Raw genomic sequence first — 19357 nt, forward strand, 5'->3', positions numbered from 1 at the left:
AAAAAAAGGGGGGGCGGAGGGGATATTTAACACTTTCCCTAATAACAAAAGCTAGCAAAACATGTGATATATTTTCTGTTTCATGCTCATAATAACCTTTATTTAAGATCTTTTTTCAACATAATAAAAGTGTCCTTTGTAATCCTGTGTATTTTATTTTATACATTTTAAAACATTACTAGATTTCCAAAAGGTGATACAAAAAAAAAAGTAGGAGGCTCTGGTCAAAGTGATTTCTATGTCCCATTTCAATGCTGAAATCCTATTAAAGATCATTTTAATTAACCGAATTGTGTCCTAACTTATTGAGGGCAGATTGAGGTGTAGGCGCTGTTATTATCCCAATTTTATAAATGAGGAAATTGAGGCAGACATTAAGTGACTTGCTCAGTGTCACACGACTGGTAAATATCTGAGGCAAGATTTGAATTCAGATCTCTCTTGACTTTAGGTGACTCTCTATCCATTACAACACCTAGATGTTTTTAGTATCCTTATTAATGACTGAATATCATCATTCAGTTGTCAGAATGTGATCCGGACCTCTCCAAATTTTTTCTTTTCTTTTTTTATTCGATAGTCCAACTAGTTTTACAACCAAATCTTCAAATCCCACCTATCAAAGGCCTATTTAACAAAATGGGTGCTGCCTTCTATTAATTACTCCCCCTTCTTCATAATTTCAGAATAAAAGCTAATATCATCCATTGTGTATTCATTTTGGGAGGGGGATATCTGGCTTTTCCAGAGATTAATTCCATCTTTCAAAAGGCTAGTGACTTGAAAGTCATGTCAGAGAAGAACAGGAAGAAGGTAAATAGAAATGTATATTCTAAAGAAGAAAAGACTTGGGACTTGACTGAGACCTTCAAATATTAAAAGAGCTTTCATGGGGTAGGATTTATTAGACTTGCCCCCAGCAGGTAGAATTAGGCGCAATGAGTTCAGGTCATCAGGAAGCAGGTTTTGTCTCAGAAGGAAACAAACAAACAACTTAATTATACCTGTCCAAAAGTGGAATAAACTACTTCAAAAGGTTTCTTTTTTTTTTTTTTTAGTAAGGCAATTGAGGTTAAGTGACTTGCCCAGGGTCACACAGCCAGTAAGTGTTAAGTGTCTGAGGCCAGATTTGAACTCAGGTATTCCTGAATCCAGGGCCGGTGCTCTATCCACTGTGCCATCTAGCTGCCCCTTCAAAAGGTTTCTTATGATTGGAGATCTTCAAACAGAACCACTATTTCACAATTCATAAGAGAAATAATTTTTGCTTTGGCCCAACTAAATTCTGAATTCTCTTCCAAAGCTCAAATTTCCAAAATCTTGGAAATTCTGATTGACTGCAGGTCAATTTTTCTAAACTTTTTTTTTGGGGGGGGGGCGGGGGAGTGGGTAGGAAAGAGAATGCAAATAAAAGCTACAGAAAGAAAACAACAACCCCTGCCCTCCAACTCTACCCAGCCAAATTCTACAGGGAGATGGGCTGCTGAGGGAGGGCTCAGTGAACTAGAAAGCCAAATGGAATCTTTCAGCTGATATCCAGAGAGTTTGTGGATTAGTCACCTGCAAAAAATTTGGGATTGGACAGCTCAGGAGTTTCTGATTAGTGAACCTCTAGAGGTCCAGAAAGTGACACTTTCAAATTTATGTATGCCTTGATAGTACCTTAACCCCCTCCTAAACATTGTCAGTACTCTAATGAAAAAAAAACAACAAAATCAAATAGTTTACAAATTTTGAAATAATTTATTTTGGGTTACCTTTGGACCCAAACAAGATGAAAGAGCTTGGGGCTTCTTGTTGTCATCTGGGGAATGCTGGGCAAAATGCCAAAGTGAACTCAAACTGACTGGAGGAAATTGGAGGGGCCCCTACATTTTGTAAGAAGACATTTTATAGTAAAATTAAGGGAAAGAAAATGTTAGTTAAAACTTGCTGAGATGTATTCCTCCTCTCTTAATGTCTTCTTTTTAGCTTCAATATTGAAACACACAGGTGACAGATTTATGGCTTTTGACAAAGTTCCTGGGTGCATCCATTATTTGCACTTATGAAATGCCTACCAACTGAAAAAAAATTGTCACTTACTTGTGAAATGACAGGAGTGATGGTAAAGAGGAAGGGAAGTTATAGGACTCCTCTGTCACTTTAGTGACAACCAATCCCTCCTACAGAATCCTCTTTCCCAGGAGACTCTAGCCTGAATTGCCTTCCACTAGGTGCCTTCATCAGCATCAACCACAAACATTTATGAAGCACCTGTGTTGGGTTAATTAATAACTAATAATAAGTCCAGGGCAGCTAGATGGCTGTGGTGCTAGGTCTGGAGTCAGGAAGAATCATCTCTCTGAGTCCAAATCTGGCCTCAGATACTTACTAGCTGTGAGACCCTAGGCAAATCACTTAACCCTATTTGCCTCAGTTTCCTCATCTGTAAAATGAACTGGAGAAGGAAATGGCAAACCACTCCAGTATCTTGACCAAGAGAACCCCAAATGGGGTCACAAAGAGTCAACCACAACCGAAATGACTGAACAATAACAAAAAATGTGTTGGACACTGTGCTAAGCAGGGATTATAAAGGAAGGCAAGAATATGGTCCCTACCCTCAAGGAGCTGACTCAGAAGAAAATGGATGTAGGTTAAGACAACCTGAGAGAGTTCCTGAGTTCAAATCCGGCCTCAGACACTTGACACTTACTAGCTGTGTGACCCTGGGCAAGTCACTTAACCCCATTGCCCCGTAAAAAAAAAAAAAAGACAACCTGAGAGATCGAACATCTAACTTTCCATGCACAAAGAGTCACACAGTATAGTGGAGTAGAGAGGAGCGGGGGGATGGTGATGGTAGCAGATTGTAGCCGATGGGCCTTTTTGCCCCATGTCTAAGACGCCTCCACTCAGGATGGTCCCATTCCAGGCCTCTGCTTCCCCCCTAGAGGATGGCGACACTTACTGACCAGTTAAGTCTGGCTAGGACTGTTGGAGTGGGGCTACCTCCATCAGTGGTTTTATTTATTTTTTTGTGTGGGGGGTTGGGGGGAGGGCTCCAGCCTGTTCTTCCTGGATCCTGTAATCTGAAAAGAGCCTGAACTTTTCCAGCTACAACCAAAGGAAACCCCTGGAGAGAAATCTTATGGCTAATTACTCGTCTAACACTTTTGTACGCACCTACACCCAGAGGGGCCTTTAAGCAATTGCAAAGAGGATGGATTATTTTTTTCCTCCTTTGGGAGCAAAGGGGAACTGTGAGTCTCCTCATCACATCCGAAATGCTGAGGGATGGAGGAGTGGAGGGAGATGGGCTCTCACTAAAGGGCAGAAACAACCACAAGCCCACCCTTCTCCCTAGGAACAAGCATTAGGCGATGAAAACTTGCCTTCCAGCACATTTTTGTCTTATTTGGAATCAGAACAAAGACTGGGTGCTCAGGACAAAACCAAAACAAAATAAAACAAAGAACCTTAAGAAAGATAAGCAGAGGATAGAAATGGAAAAAGTCCTCACCATCTAAAAGCAGAAAAGATGCAGTTTGGCTTCAGGGTAGCAGAAGGGAACAGTTAACCTGACAGGAAGCAGGTATTTAACTGTTTGACATTGTGTCGCACTTAAAAACAACAACTGGAATTTATTATTTTTTTAAAGCAAGTAATGCAGAAGACTATAATGATGTGCATGGGATAGGAACCGTTAAAGTATAACCCTATATGAGGAAGGCCTGGAAATAAAAGCTATAGAACAGTTGCCCAATTGCTTCCCCCCCCCCTTCCGGTTCATACTAACAGTGGGGAACCCATGAATTGCAATAAGTGAACACTAAGCTTAAAAGCAGACATTCAATAAACAACCTACCTCTGGCACAATTGCAGACACAATGTGTCAGGTGCCACCTATCAGGTTTATTTTAAGTTCACTTTCCCATTTGCTAGCTAGCGTGGGTGGTTTTTACATTGGCAGGTGACAGTGTTACAGTGTTTCTTTTCCTCCTGTGGAATCCATTAAGAGATAGTTAAACTAACAAAGAACAATGCTTTCTGTCCCACGTATCTTGATTCAGGCTGGGAAAATGCTAACCCACGTATAATTAATTCTGTCCCATATATCTTAATTCAGGCTGGGGAAAATGAGGAGAATTCTGCTTACCCATTCGGCAACCAACTCTCTTCCTATCTTGCATGACAACCCTAGGGATCCTTTTCACAAAAGGGTTTTCTATCAGACCAACATAAGTAGTGCCTTTGAAATTTTGGGTGCTTTCAGGGTAGACTCAGCAATGGAGATCCTAGCTAGCATTGTAGAATTAGAGTTGAAAGGGCCTTCCAAGGCCAGCTTATCCAACCCCTTCATTTTAAAAATGAAGAATTTAGGCCCAGGGAAGTTAAATGTTGCCCAAGGTTATACAGATAGCGCCACAGGCAGAATGGGAACCCAGGGGATATCCTTCCATTATATGACCTTGCTTCCCTAAGCAGTACTTCTCTTTGAGAAATTCTTCCCTGTTTGTTTCTAAGGAAAATGCACATTGAATCCATAGAACTTTAGAGTTTAGAACCCTCTCAATTTACAGATAAGGACAGAGAGGCCCCCAAAGGGTGAAGTGACTCGCTTCTGATCATGTGTAGTATGTCTGGCTGTTTCCCTGATGGTGCTATTGGGTAATAGAATTTTTCTCAGTCTCTTGGAACCTAACATCTTAGAATTATAACCCAGATAAATGCTTCACAGTTTACAGACTTTGGGCCAAACCTATCCAGTTAATCAAAGCAAACTTACAAATGACAGAATGCTGCAACCAATTAGCACATACAAACATTTATTTTGAAATATTCATCCTACCCATTATTAGGAATTACATCATCAAAGCACTTTATGGCAGTGAAAATAGCTTTTACCCCCTCTGACTCATCCGTTATTCCATTAAAGCTGCAAAAATGTGCAATCCACTGGAAAAATAGGTTGCTTTTATTTACTCTTTCAGGAAAAGTTGAAAATTAAAAAAAAAGAAGAAGCCAAACCAGCTTACAGGGAATCTAGAGCTGATCCTTTCCTCCCACCTCCCCACTACCCCCAAAAAATAACTTACAAAGATAGTTTAAGTTTTAAATGCATTTTTTAAACCAAGTGCATCTTTCCCCATAATATTATAATCTTAATTTTTTTTTAAAAAGCCATAATTTACTTTCTTGGAAAAAAGGCAGCCAGCCGTTGCTTTTTGATTGGAAGAATGTGTATTTCCTGGGAGTTCATTTTCTTTAATTTTACACTCCGGTTTTTGATGGGTTTCCTAAGGGATTCTGCATTTTCCCTGGACTCCGCCTGGCCCTTGACGTCATAGCACTGCAGCACAGAATCCTGGGGAAGGTCTCTCTTGAAGGAAAAGTTTTTGGTGGACACCCCCGAGAGCCCTTTGATCTTGCCACAAAAAATTGTGGGCACGGCATCCTTGACGGAGACGATGACTTTGGCCGTCTGTGACGTGCTCACAATCTCGATGTTATTTCCAGTCTTGGGCTCACAGCCTGGCCGGCCGGTCTGGTCCACCAACCACTTCTGCTGTTGCCTCAGGAGCTCGGAGGAGGTGGTGGTGCTGCTGCTGTTGCTACTGCTGCTGCTGCCGCCGCCGCCGCTGCTGTTGCGGCTGTCTTTGATGGAGGTCTCATGCGGCTTAGGGGGGGTGAAGGGCATAGCCGAGCCTGACAGTTTCTCCATCAAGGGAAGTGCTGGGCTGTCCATGGCTGAACTGGGACACACAGCTGTCTCAGGGAGAGGCCCAGGCCCAGGCCCAGGGCCTGCCTTTCGGGAGGAAGAGAGGGATAGGTCTAGTGCACTATCTTCGGGGTATGGCGGGGGGCTGACCTCGCTTGCTTTGAGCAAGGGCATGGACTTCATGGAAAGGTCCAGGGCCTCGTTCTCGTTGCCCATTTTGATCACTGTGTGGCGGCTGAGTTGGGAAAACTCCCGTTGCTGGAGAAAGTTGAAGGGTTTTATCTCTTCCTTCTCTAGCTGGGTCTGAGTTCCTTTACAGGAATACATACCGAAGGAGGGGGGCTTGGGGAAGTCAGGGCTGAGTTTGGATTCGGAACTATGGGGCACAGCGATGGGGATGGGGATGGGGATAGGAACCGGCACCGGCAAGGGGACAATCACAGGATATGGCACCAGCAGAGTGGCTGGTGGGACCAGAGGGGACAGCGGAGAGCTAAAAGGTTGAGGTGGGACGGAAGCATAATCTGCGGCGGGTTGACAAGGTGATGAGCCTAAAGTCGCCTGGGAAGGAAACAAGTCCTGAAGAACAGCAGCAAATCCTGGTGTCTGAAATACTGGCGGGAGCACGGGTTCTTGGGGTTGGCTGGGGGGTTTCTGATCTAGCAGCTGGGGTTGTCCCACGGGGGCAGAAGCCCCCTGGAAAAGATTGTTGTGAATGGGATTGGCGGGGCAGGGGGCGCTTTGAGGCAAGACCAGAGGAGAATTTAAATGTTGGAACACATGCTGCTCTAAGAGGACAGGCAGAGGCACTGGACCTTGGGTCGTCATGACGTAGGGGGTGTTAGTATTGGGACCGATCTGAGGTGTGGTGCTTCCTGCTACTTGCAAATGTATTGGCAGGACCACTGGGCTGTCCCCTAAGCAAATTGGCTGAAGCACAGTCGCTGCGACTTTCAGGGCTACCCCGCTCTGTGATTCTGCTGGAGGGCTCAGGATGGAAGGGGCTGGGACAGTCACCAGTGGTGAAAGTGCTTTTTTCATCAAGTCTGTTGAGTTGATATTCCATGCCTCAGCAGTGATCAGCTGGGCCACCCCATTCTCCAGTTTGTTATTGGTCAAGGAGGGAGGAGAGCTGGTAACATCCATGGGTAGGTTTTGGGTGTCCTTGTATAATTCCTCCATTGTATGGGATTCGTGAGGCTTCACAGAACGAGAGTTTACATCGCTGTTACCAGAATCCCCGTAGTTTCTGGTCGACCAAAGGCATTTGCACCAACATAACTTGGCCTGAAACACAGAAATATATTTTAAGCATGGCATAAACCTTCATTAAAGTAATATTTGCGACTGCTTTAAATATGACTATTCCCCCCCCCAATAACTCCTAAACAAAACAAAAACCCACCCCCTCCAAAAAACCCAACCACCCATCCTTTAAAATGTTTCCATATTTGGGCTAACTGCAGCATGGAGATTATCTATATATGTAAACATTACTGATATCTCCTTTAATATATATACAAACATACACAATCATCTGTGGGTGGAGGACACTAGTGAATTTAACAGATTATTGAGCTCTAAACACAGATGATTTAATGACTAAACTACTAAAGTGAAGTCAAATGGAAAAAAAATTGAGCATTGTAGGAGTTTTTTGTTTCATTCAGGTTGGGACTTAGCTTCTCTGTGTAACCTTTTAATGTCAAGTCAAATCAAGGAGAGCCTACTACATACCAGGCACTAGGTTAAGTGGTAGGGATACAAAAAAGTGTGTGTGGGGGAGAAATAATAATTTTAAAAAATTAACATTTACATAATACTTACTATGTGCTCAATATTGGGGATATAAAGAAAGGGAAAAATAGTCCCTGCCCTCAAGGAGCTCACAATCTAATGGTGGAGACAACATAAAACATCTATGTACAAATAAGATAGACCCAGGATAAAGTGAAGGTAAACTCAGAGGGAAGGCATTAAGGTGGATTGAGAAAGGCTTCTTGTAGAAGGTGAGATTTTAACTGGGACCTAATTCCTCCCCCCCAACAAATCCTAAAACATAAAACCCCAAAGCTTTATTCTATGTAGTTGTGTGGTCCAATTAAAAGACTGTAGGATCAATCTTGTTTACTCTCAGAAAGATAGCAATGGCTAGCTTTTCTGAAAAACCAGCTTTTTAAAAACCCCATACAGATCAGAATCCTCTCAGGAGAGGGAGAGAAAGGGGTTTGGGCACTGCAAAGTTTTGTGTTTTTAGAAAATCTTTTTATATCAACGAGTCTCCTAAAAATAGAACAGACACTACAGAAGAGTGATCATGTGCAACATGGAAAACGATGGGGCTGGCAATGCCTCACACAAGTGATTTTGTCATTGTCTCTGTGTGTGCAGACGTCATTTTATCAGTCTTTCTTCCCAGTAATAGGAAATCCTCTTCCCTAGAGCCTGATCATGCCAATAATGAGAAGCAGATCTCTTGCTAAGAGGCAAAGAATACAAATCAAAGCTGGTTTACATTTTCTCTAACCAGTTAATCTGTCACCTGACTTCCTCGAATTTTAACCTGACCTGAGAAGGAGGAGGAGGAAGAAGAAGAGGAGGAAGAGGAGGAGGAGGAAGAAGAGGAACAGGAGGAGAAAGAAGAGGAGGAGGAGGAAGAGGAGATTGGCCAGAGGAAGTGGTTTTGGGGGCTACAGAATTGTGGCACTTTTTGAAAGCATTTGTCCCTAAGTCATTAAGAGCTCTCAGGGTCAGGATGACCCTATGCTAATGTGTCTTTGAATTCTATTAGGTACACAAGGAAAACAAGCATATATAGTTCCTAAAGCAAGGGCTGCTGTCTGGGATACTAATCACCATGGAAACTTGTCCATATTTAGCACTGTTACCATGGAGAAGGCAGGAACCATATCTAACTCCAGGATCTGTACAGCGCCTAGAGCCCTTGTTGATGCTCAATAAAAATTAAATAATGATAGCACCAGGTCTACATCTTCATTTAGGCTGGACAAGACTTCTCCAATTCAAATTCTGTACCTAGCTGTAATGACTCTCATGTGCAAGGAGATTATCTTGCCACTATCCCCCTGAAATTAAAAGCATCAGTTCCCAAGAACATAAGATGGGCAGCAAACTACACATTGGTCTTAGAAATAAACCAGCCAAGTCTAATGATCTAGAAGGAAATTAAAAAGGTCTCTTCTAAGGGAGAAACTTTCTCCCTGCAATGAAAAACCTGGAGAAGCAGTATGGGGCACTGAGGGTACTGAAAAACCAACTGTTTCTGGGAAGAAAAAGGCAATTATGCCACTTGGCAGTTGTCCATTTAAATAACTGAGAGCCAGGGTCCCTAGCCAAGATGACAATGGGATCTGTGTACATTGATGATCTCTAGAAGTAGTAGTAGTGGTAGTGGTAGTGGTAGTGGTGGTGGTAGCAGTAGCGGTGGTAGTAGTAGTGGTGGTGGTGGTGGTAGTGGTGGTGGTGGTGGTAGTAGTAGTAGTAGTAGTAGTAGTGGTAGTAGTGGTAGTAGTGGTAGTGGTAGTGGTGGTGGTAGCAGTAGTGGTGGTAGTAGTGGTGGTAGTAGTAGTAGTGGTGGTAGCAGTAGTGGTGGTAGTAGTGGTGGTGGTAGTAGTAGTAGTAGTGGTAGTAGTGGTAGTAGTAGTGGTAGTGGTGGTGGTAGTAGCAGTAATGGTGGTAGTAGTGGTGGTAGCAGTAGTGGTGGTGGTGGTGGTGGTGGTGGTAGTGGTGGTGGTAGTAGTAGTAGTAGTAGTAGTAGTAGTAGTAGGAGTGGTAGTGGTAGTGGTGGTGGTAGCAGTAGTGGTGGTAGTAGTGGTGGTAGTAGTAGTAGTAGTAGTAGTAGTAGTGGTAGTAGTGGTAGTGGTAGTGGTGGTGGTAGCAGTAGTGGTGGTAGCAGTAGTAGTGGTGGTAGTGGTAGTGGTGGTGGTAGTAGGAGTAGGAGTAGGAGTAGTAGGAGTAGTGGTAGTAGTGGTAGTGGTAGTGGTAGTGGTGGTGGTAGCAGTAGTGGTGGTGGTAGCAGTAGTAGTGGTGGTGGTGGTGGTAGTAGTAGTAGCAGTGGTAATAGCAATGGCAGTGGTAGTAGTAACAATAATCATCAATAACAATAATAACAAATAATAATAACAGCATCAATAAAACACTTTGCATAGGTTAATCTCATTTTATCCTCATAATAGCCCTGTGAGGTAGATGCTATTATTGCCCCATTTTACAAATGAGGAAATTGATGCAGACAGAGGTTAAATGACTTGCTCTGAGTCTCACAGCTAGTAAGTGTCTGAGGCAGGATTTGAATTTAGGTCTTCCTAATTTCAAGTCCAGCATTTTAACCACTGTCTAGTAATTGGTTTATCTCCCATCGATGGCGGTGTTATTTATTTGTTTACCTGTTCCATCTCCTCTACCAGATTGTAGTCTTGAGGATAGAAAGTTTAGTAAGGGAGAAACAAGATACTATTGATTATGGTATCCCTCATGATTCTTATTTAATGCCTTTCACACAAATAGACATTCAATTAGGCTATTGACCTAGACCAGTGGTTCCCAAAGTTTGGGGTCTACGGTCTCCCCTTCTTCAAATTTGGTGGTCAGGGACCTTTATATAAATTGTGTGTGTGTGTGTGTGTGTTGTGAGTTGATTCACTTAACAATTATTAAATGCCTACTCTGTGCTGATAAAATGACATAAAACATGGTTCATGGCCTTGGGAAGATTACAATCTAGTGATTGATAGGGTGGGTATGAGAACACGAGATTACCTTTGTCAGCTCAAAAACTTACTACTGGGCTTTGTTTTCCTAACTTGCCTTATCTGGCCCCAAATAACATCTTCACCACCTGCCTACAGTACAATTATTTCTTAGTATTAAGGTAAATTTTCTTAAATGGGTGGGTGGTGGTGACATTGACATGTAAACTCAAATGGGTTTATTAGCTTACTTGGATGGTCACCTACACCTACAGGGGATGAGGAAAGACCAGAAATGAAGAGGGCAGGGGGCAGAATTTAGGAAGGCTCATCCAGGTGGATTACTACAGTTGTCTCATTTGTGAAACAGGAATCATTTGCAGCATCTTCCTCCTAAATTCTGGAGTGGTGCAGTAGAGTGCCCTGAGTTCAAATCTTGCTATGGACCCTTACGGGTTAGTTTATGTCACCTCCTAACCTTTGTCTGCCTCGATTTCCTCAACTGTAAAATAAGAATGATAATAATAGCACTTATCTCGAAGGATTATTTGGAGGATTAGATATTTGTAAAGCTCTTACCATAGTGCCTGGAACACAGTAGGCACTTAATACACAGAGTAGGTGCTTAATAAATGCTTGCTCTCTCCCTCATGGGGTTACACACGTCGATCCATGATCTTGATGTGGGTGTTCCCTACAGAGTATAACCTATCCATTGCTGTCCAACTGCTGTCCGCCCTTAAGTTCTTGACCACTCAGAGTCCGCCCAACTGATTGTAGGCCTTGTTCATTTTCTAGTTTTGTCCCAACACCTCAAATATTTCAGTGGAATATTTAGATCCTGAATGACCCATACCCACCATCCCTTACCATGTGAAAACCTGTGTTCTTTTATCTGTCTTCTACTTCCCTAATGACATCTTTTGCTCCAACCTCACAGAGTAGTTTTGAGGAAAAAGTTCTGCAAACCTTAGAGTATGACATACCTGGGAATATTAATTATCAAGGTGTAGTGGAAGAAACACTTAAGTGTCTTGGAGTGAGGTGACCTTAGTTCAAGCCCCAGCCTTGCCCTTAACTTGATGGGAACTACTAAGTACTTTGAGAGAATCACTTCACTTGTTTGGGCCTCAGTCCGATCATCTTTTAAAAGAGGTTTGGACTAGGCGATTTGAAAATTCTCTTCTACTTCTAAAACTCTGTGATTCTATGAAAATCACAGTTCCATCCTATACTACCCCAGACCTAGAGTGAGTTATTTAATCTCTGATCCTCAATTTCCTCGTTTGCAAGATGAGGTTAATAATACCTGTCTTGCCTATCCAAGGATTGTTTGTAACCCTATTGTTCAGTCTTTCCAGTCATGTCTGACTCTCTGCGATTCCATTTGGGGTCTTCTTGGCAAAGATACTAGAGTGGTTGGCCATTTCCTTCTCCAGCTCATTTTACAGATGGGGAAACTGAGGCAAACATGGCTAAATGACTTCCCTAGGGTCACACAGCTAGGAAATGTCTGAGGCTGGATTTGAACTCAGGTCTTCCTGACTCTAGGTCCTGACCTCTATCTACTGGGCCATCTAACTACCCAAAATATGGATTATTTGAATCCTAGTATTCCCCAAATTAATCCTATTCTAATTCAACCTTTCCTAGAGTAACCAAGAGGCAGGAATAATTCCACTGGTCTGCGTCTACTCTATAAAAGATTCTAATAATAATTCTAATAACTCGAAAATCTTGGAATCCTCCTTAGAGAGGCCTCCTCTCACTTCCCTGACCTTCTGCACCAGTCTTTTGGTCTTCAACTGGCCACCTCCTAGTCCGCCTAGCCTAGGTCACCTGCCCACTAAACACCAGAAAAATAGTCTTCTGCCAAACTGGGCACATTCACAACCTAGGCCATAGGCTGAGACGGCCTCTCTAGGAGACAGCATGGCAGTCATAAAGCTACAGTGACAGCGACAGAATAAAACCCAGCAAATGAAATTAGGGTTAAAAGGGCAAGTCACCGTCCCTGGAGGATGAGCTAAGACTGCTAAGTAATGATTGGGGAGGAGGCCGGGGCTCATTCCCAAGAGATCTGAAGCAAAGCTATTCATTAACTCTAGGCAGGGGCCTTGAAAAACCTCTTCAAATCAAATAGGCGTCAAAAGAGAACCATTAACTAATGAACAGTTGCACCTTGTCAAGAAGAGGAGGTGTTAATTTGTTTCCTTGGTGGCAGAGAGTGGGTTATTTTGAGAGTATTTTTTTCCTTTTTTCTTTTTTGAAATGGGATTAAATGAGGTCATCCCTCAACTCCCCTCCCCCCCTTTTCTGCTTTAAAGTTACAGCTAGGTGGATGAAGTCAATGATCTGTCAATCAAGATAGGAAGATCTACCTTTATCTCTGATTTATTTGTTTGGGGATAATGACAGGTATTTGCCTTTTTCATCACTATTCCCCCCTCCCTCTCCAGCCCCCACATCTACTCCCTTTCTCACTCCCATGATATACAGGCCCCCTCTTCCCAAAGAGCAATGATATCTGAAATGAAGTCTATCATGAATCTTACATAGCGCCTAGGCTCAGGCCAATCATTCTTTTTTTTTTTTTTTTTTTTGGTGAGGCAATTGCGGTTAAGTGACTTGCCCAGGGTCACACAGCTAGTAAGTGTTAAGTGTCTGAGGCTGGATTTGAACTCAGGTCCTCCTGACTCCAGAGCCAGTGCTCTATCCACTGCGCCACCTAGCTGTCCCTTATCTAGGATTTAAAGGAAGCCAGGGAGGGGCAGCTAGGTGGCACAGTAGATAAAGCACTGGCCCTAGTGTCAGGACCAGATACCTCAGACTGGCTGTGTGACCTTGGGCAAGTCACTTAACCCCAATTGCTTTAAACATCCGGGGCCATCTTCAGTCATCCTGATGTATACATCTTGCCACTGGACCCAGATGGCTCTGGAGGAGAGAGGGAGGTTGGTGACCTTGCACAGCCCTCCCTCAATTCAGTGCAAGTCATGACATCACTTTGATGTCATCCATAGTCCTCTTTGAGAATGAAGGACAAACAACAACAACAAAGGAAGTCACCGATGTCAGAAGTCAGGGCAGAAGAAGGACAGTGTTCCAGGCATGGGGGACAGCCAAGAGATTGAGTGTCCTGTTGGTGGAACAGCCAGTGTCTCCGGATTGAAGAGTACTCGCTGGGGATGAAAGTGTAAGTAGACTGGAAAGGTAGGAGGGGGCCGGGTCCTAAAGGGCTTTGAATACTAAACAGAGCTTTATTTTTTTTCCTCCTGGAGACCCTGGGCAAGTCACTTTATCTACGTTTGCTTCAGTTTCCGAATCCGTAAAAATGAACTGGAGAAGGAAATGGCAAACCACTCCAGTATCTTTGCCAAGAAAATCCTAAATGGGGTCATGAAGTGCTGAACATAAGTGAACAAATAACGGCAGGATTTCTACGGAAGTTATAAAACATGTTTGGTTTTTTAAAAAAAATTCTAGAATCTATAATTAAAGAAAAAAAAAACCCAAACTAGCTCAGATTGTACTCTTTCCCCTTCCCCATGTCCTCTTTAGGTCCTGCTATATAGATTGTTGTTCTCTGAGTCAGGAAGATCTCAATTTAAATTTTGTCATACACATCAACTAGCTGTATGACCCTCAGGCAAATCACTTTACCTCCCTAGGCCTCAGTTTCCTTTTCCAAAAATGAGTGAGGTAGATTCAGTAAACGGTCCCATTCAGCTCTAAGTCTATGATACACATCCCCATTTATAATAAATTGTTGAGGTGTGAGTGTAGAGAGATTTCAGTTTATAGAGCAAGAGTGACTGAAATAATAGAACAAAACCAAGCCTAAAATGGCATGAATAGCTACTGTATAGCCTTAAAGTTTGGAAGGGCACAAGGGGGTATTGGTCTACAATAACTATATTGGTTTACCCATTTGGGAAAAAATATGACTTGTAATATGATATATAATATGATATACGATAATTATATATCTATATCTCTCTATATAAAGAATTATTTGTAAGTAACTTAGAGGGTGCCACATCCACAAATAGCTCTGGCACATTAGCCATCAATTTTTAAATTTAATCAACAAATCAGAAAATACATATTTATGCAAAGTACATAAGGTATGGATGGCCTCTGCTCTTATGGAGTTTATAATCCACTTGAAGAATAAGACGATGTACTAGCTAGTTAATATAATATAATATAATATAATATAATATAATATAATATAATATAATATAATATAATATAATATAATATAATATAATATAATATAATATAATGTAATGTAATGTAACGTAATGTAACGTAATGTAACGTAATGTAACGTAATGTAACGTAATGTAACGTAATATATAGTTAATATAAGAGCTAATGTTTTTATAAAGTTTTAAGGCTTGAAAGACTTTTACATATATGTTGTCTCATTTAAGCTTCATAACCCTATGAGATAGGTTTTATTATTACCATCATTTTATAGAGGAATAAACTGAATCTGAGAAGAGTTCAAAGTGACTTATCCAGGGTCACACAGCTAGTACGAGTCTGAAGCAGAATTCAAACTTGGGTCTTCCTATTTTCAATCTAGTACTCCATTATACCACCTAGCTGCTTACTGTTGCTGTTGACTTCGTGACCTCATGGATTTGTCCATGGGGTTTTCTTGGTAAAGATACTGGAATTATTCGCCATTTCCTTCTCCAGTGTCTCCCCATTTTATAGATGAAGAACTGAGACCAATAGAGGTTAAGTGACTTGGCCAGGGTCACACAGCTAACAAGTGTCTGAGGTCACATTTGAACTCAAGTCTTCCTGACTCCAGGCTTGGTGCTCTATCCATTGCACTACCTAGCTACCTATACACATCCTTAAAGGTTATCCATCAAATGAGGGGAACAGGCAGTCGGCTATATCAGAGTTCAGGCTAGAGGGGTGGAGACTACTCTGTTCTGAAGTGGACAGAGTAATGTATTATTAAATAACCCCATTTTAAAAATGACTTAGCTGTCTTCCGTAGAGTCGAAAACCTTAATTTCAGCTTTTAAAAATGTCTTGCATCATGACTTGGAGTCTTGCTCTTTCCTCCTCCTTTACACCCACATAAAAGGGACCTAGGCCTTTCCTAAAACATTTTGTTCTTAAACATTAATCACTGAAAACTTGGAAATGCCCTTTGTGTTTTGTGTTGGCCAAAGATGTCAGCAAAATAAGCCTTTGCAGAATTACCAATATTGAAGTTGAAATTTACTAAGACCAAACTGGAAATTAAAGTAGGCATAATAAAAGACTGAGCTAGAAATGAAAATACGTACAATAAAACAGATTATTTTTGATTTGGGGGCTAACTTACAAGTGAAACGAAGCAGAAAGATTCCATTTATATTAAGCATTTGGAATCTTGGGAGAATCCGCCTCTAGGTACTGTTGTTTTTCCAAGTTAATATTACTCACCATAGTTTTGTATTTCGGCATAAAAATCAACATGGATGATTTTGTTTGAAGACTGTTGGTTTGTTTGCAAGCTAAATATTAGAACAGTTGCCCATGTTTAGAGAATCAATTGAGAATGCTTATTTTGCTCACAGACTATTTGCTGCTTTGGAGGGACAGTGGCTGATACAGTGGAAAACCCACAAAACTGGGAGTCAGGTGACCTTTGTCAGGCCTTCCCTGCCAATGACTAGCTGTTCTGTTACCTCAGGCATAAATGATGTGCCAAATGATTCTAACTTTTCATTCAAGTAAATCTGGCAAGACTGGGACCTTGAGAAAGTCATTTCATTTTCTTAGGAATTCGATATAATAATAATAACAATGGTTATAACAATTGACACTTAGGTAACCCTTTTAAATGTGCAAAGCACCTTAAGTGAAACCCAACCTTAGTTTTCTCATCAGTGAAATGGGCATAAGGTCTGACCTCTTTCTTCCTTACCAAGTTGTTGTGAGGTTTATATGAGATATTAAAAACATGAAAGCACTTGGAAGAATGTCGAACAGATTAAAATGTATGCTTATAGAGGAGAAAGGGAGGCTGGGCCCTGGCAAGAAAGCAATCCAAAGGAGCCTGTCATCAATCAAAGCCTGGACTTTTGATCAGTATTCTGGCTATGCCCAAGTCAAATCAACAAGCATTTATTAAATGCTTACTATGTGCCAGCACTGTGTTAATCATAAGGGGTACAAAGAAAGGTGAAAATCCCCCAGAAAACAGTCCCTACCCTCAAGGAAACAACACGCCAACAACTAAATAGAAAAACTATATGTGTGTATACACACATATATAATTGATATATGTGTGTAGATGTATATATAAAATATATTTAAATTTATAAATAGAATTAAATTCATAGAACTATATAATGAAATGTAAAATAAATAAGACATGCAAATACTATAAATAGGACATATAAAAGTATATAAAATAAATACATGTGATATATAAATGTATAACAGATATTTAAATATATATTCATATCACACATAAATATTTATCATGCATGTATACATGTGTGTATGTATATATGTATGTATACATATATATTATGTAAAATAAACTGAAGATAATCTCAAAGGGCACCAGGCATTAAGGGGGAGTGGAAAAACCTTTTTCTATATGGATAGGAGCACCAAGCTTGGAGTCAGGAAGACCTGAGTTCAAATCCAGTCTCTTAAACTGTGCGACCTTGGACAAGTCACTTCATCTCATTTGCCTCAGTTTCCTCATCTGTAAAATAAGCTGGAGAAGGAAATGGCAAAGCATGCTACCACCTTTGCCAAAAAAAACCCCAAATAGGGTCACAGAGAGTCGAACACAACTGAACAACAAATAAGGTGAGACTTCACTATCTCTCTGGATAATAGTAACTAAAGTGTAGGGGGTAGTCTGTTACAATGGAAAGATCACTATCTCTAGGGGGCAGAGGAGCTGGGTGGCTTCAGACCCCACCTCTGACACCGGCTACCTGTGTGACCCACTTAACCTCCCCAAAGCCTTGGTTTCTCGTCTAAAAAATGAGGCGTCCAATCTCAGCTGAGGTTACCTCCAGCTCCGGATTTATAACCCTCTTTATCTCTTCAAATTACCTCTTGTCACCTACCTAGACATGCTCTAGGGTCGCTTCCCTCTGTTGGGAAAAATTATTCAGTGCCTAAATTAATCTTTAGCCTTTAGAGAACTTCACAGTAATGAAAAATTCGCCTCTGAATGTGCCATCTCTCAGATAGGAAGATAATGCTCGGATGCAGCACCAGCGGGGTGTGCATAATTAAGCTGCTTTCGCTGTGGGGATGATAGCAGACAGCATGGGGGCCGAGCACAGAGCGAGGCTTCGGGGACTCAGGAGAAGCGGGCTGCAGCCCGGGCCCTGCCATTGGGCCAGACCTCCAGCAAGCCCGTCAGCCCACTCGGAGCGCCTGCCTTCTCATCTGTGAAATGAACAGCATCAGACCGGATCACTGTTCGCAACTGCACGTCTACAGCAAATCCCCCCCCCCCCCCCCCCCCCCGCCCCCAGCTGCAGAGTATGGAGGAATGGGAAGAAATCTTCAAAAGAAAACAACAACGATAACGAAAGTACCAAGGAGGACTCCAGCAAACAGGGTAGATTTGTTGTTATCTTGTATAGATACAATAACATAGCTAGCATTTATGTGGCGATTTCAGATTTGCTTGGTGTTTTACAAATATTTTCTCATTTGATCCTCTTAACAATTCTGGGAAGTAGGTGCTATTATTATCCTCCTATTACAGAGGAGGAAACTGAGGCAAACAGTAGATAAGTGACTTGCCCAGGGTCATACAACTAGTAAGCCTCTAAGGTCAAATTTGAACTTAGAGCTTCCTGACTCCAAGCCCTGCCTTCTATCCAATGTGCTACCTTGTTACAAGTCATAGGAAGAAGAATCACTGTGGCCAACCCCGAGTTTTACAACAAATGTCTTGCCTTCACCATCTATTGCTGGTTACAAATTGAGGCAAATAGGGACAGCTAGGTGGTGCAGTGGGTAGAGCACTGGCCCTGGATTCAGGAGGACCTGAGTTCAAATCTGGTCTCAGACACTTGACACTTACTATCTGTGTGACCCTGGGCAAGTCACTTAACCCTCACTGCCCCCCCCCAAAACCCCCCACACCAATTTGAGGCTAATAGGAGTATCATTGTTTTGGAAGAAATCAACTTAGATGACAATGCCATATGTTCAGGACTACCCCCACCCCTATACGACAAAGGTGAACTTTGTCCTGCAAATTATGGGACACTGAAAGGCCCTGCCTGCTCAAGAGAATGTTCCCCTACCTGAAGTTCCAACTCTAGGCACCAAGGCTCTAATTTAAAGGAGCAGCGAAGGTTTTGGGTTGTTGTTGTTGTTTTACCATAGTAGGCCATCTGATCAAAAATGTGTATGTGTATGTGTACTGTGTGAAAGTTTCATTGATGAAAATTGGACTATAGGTAGTCTGTTTATTTTTTTTAATATGAATGTTTAAACTCGTAAAACAAAAAAACCTCCCAAAACAGTTTAATCAACTGTATTCAGACAAAAGTATACTTATAATCCTAATGTTAGTCACTGATCAAGCGATGTCCTATTGGCTTATTGGTTTACATGTCTTAAATTAAACATCTTTAAAAAAAATTCCACAATTTCTTGAAACCTTGTTGTCCCCATCAATAGAATTTAAAGTTCTTGATGGCAGGGACTGCTTCATTTTGCCTTTGTACTCCCACTGCCTAATGCCTAGTAAGTGTTTAATAATGCTTGTGGACTGACCACCCACTTTATGGACTTGATAGGGGAAAAACACTTTGTAAACCTTAAAGTGCTATATAAATTGAATTGTAATTATTATCTCATCTTCATGAAGAACAAATACCCATAAAGCTGTCAAGCAAAAGCCCTAAACCAAACTATATTGCTTAGAAGAACAAACATT

The 19357-nt window shown here is 41.6% G+C and overlaps 1 protein-coding gene across 4 annotated transcripts in view; it reads right to left on the minus strand.

The window, feature by feature from the left end:
* Positions 1-2520: 2520 nt before the first annotated feature.
* Positions 2521-19357, minus strand: part of RAI2 (retinoic acid induced 2) — a 130177-nt gene continuing 113340 nt past the window's right edge. For all 4 annotated transcript variants that reach the window (XM_043998642.1, XM_043998643.1, XM_043998644.1 and 1 more), the window contains exon 2: positions 2521-6991. In XM_043998642.1, the coding sequence (XP_043854577.1) occupies positions 5174-6886 (1713 nt within the window). In that variant the 5' untranslated portion in view covers positions 6887-6991 and the 3' untranslated portion in view covers positions 2521-5173. The remainder of the gene's footprint in view (positions 6992-19357) is intronic.

The sequence above is a fragment of the Dromiciops gliroides genome, chromosome 3, assembly GCF_019393635.1.
Source record: "Dromiciops gliroides isolate mDroGli1 chromosome 3, mDroGli1.pri, whole genome shotgun sequence".
In the NCBI taxonomy this organism is placed as follows: domain Eukaryota; kingdom Metazoa; phylum Chordata; class Mammalia; order Microbiotheria; family Microbiotheriidae; genus Dromiciops; species Dromiciops gliroides.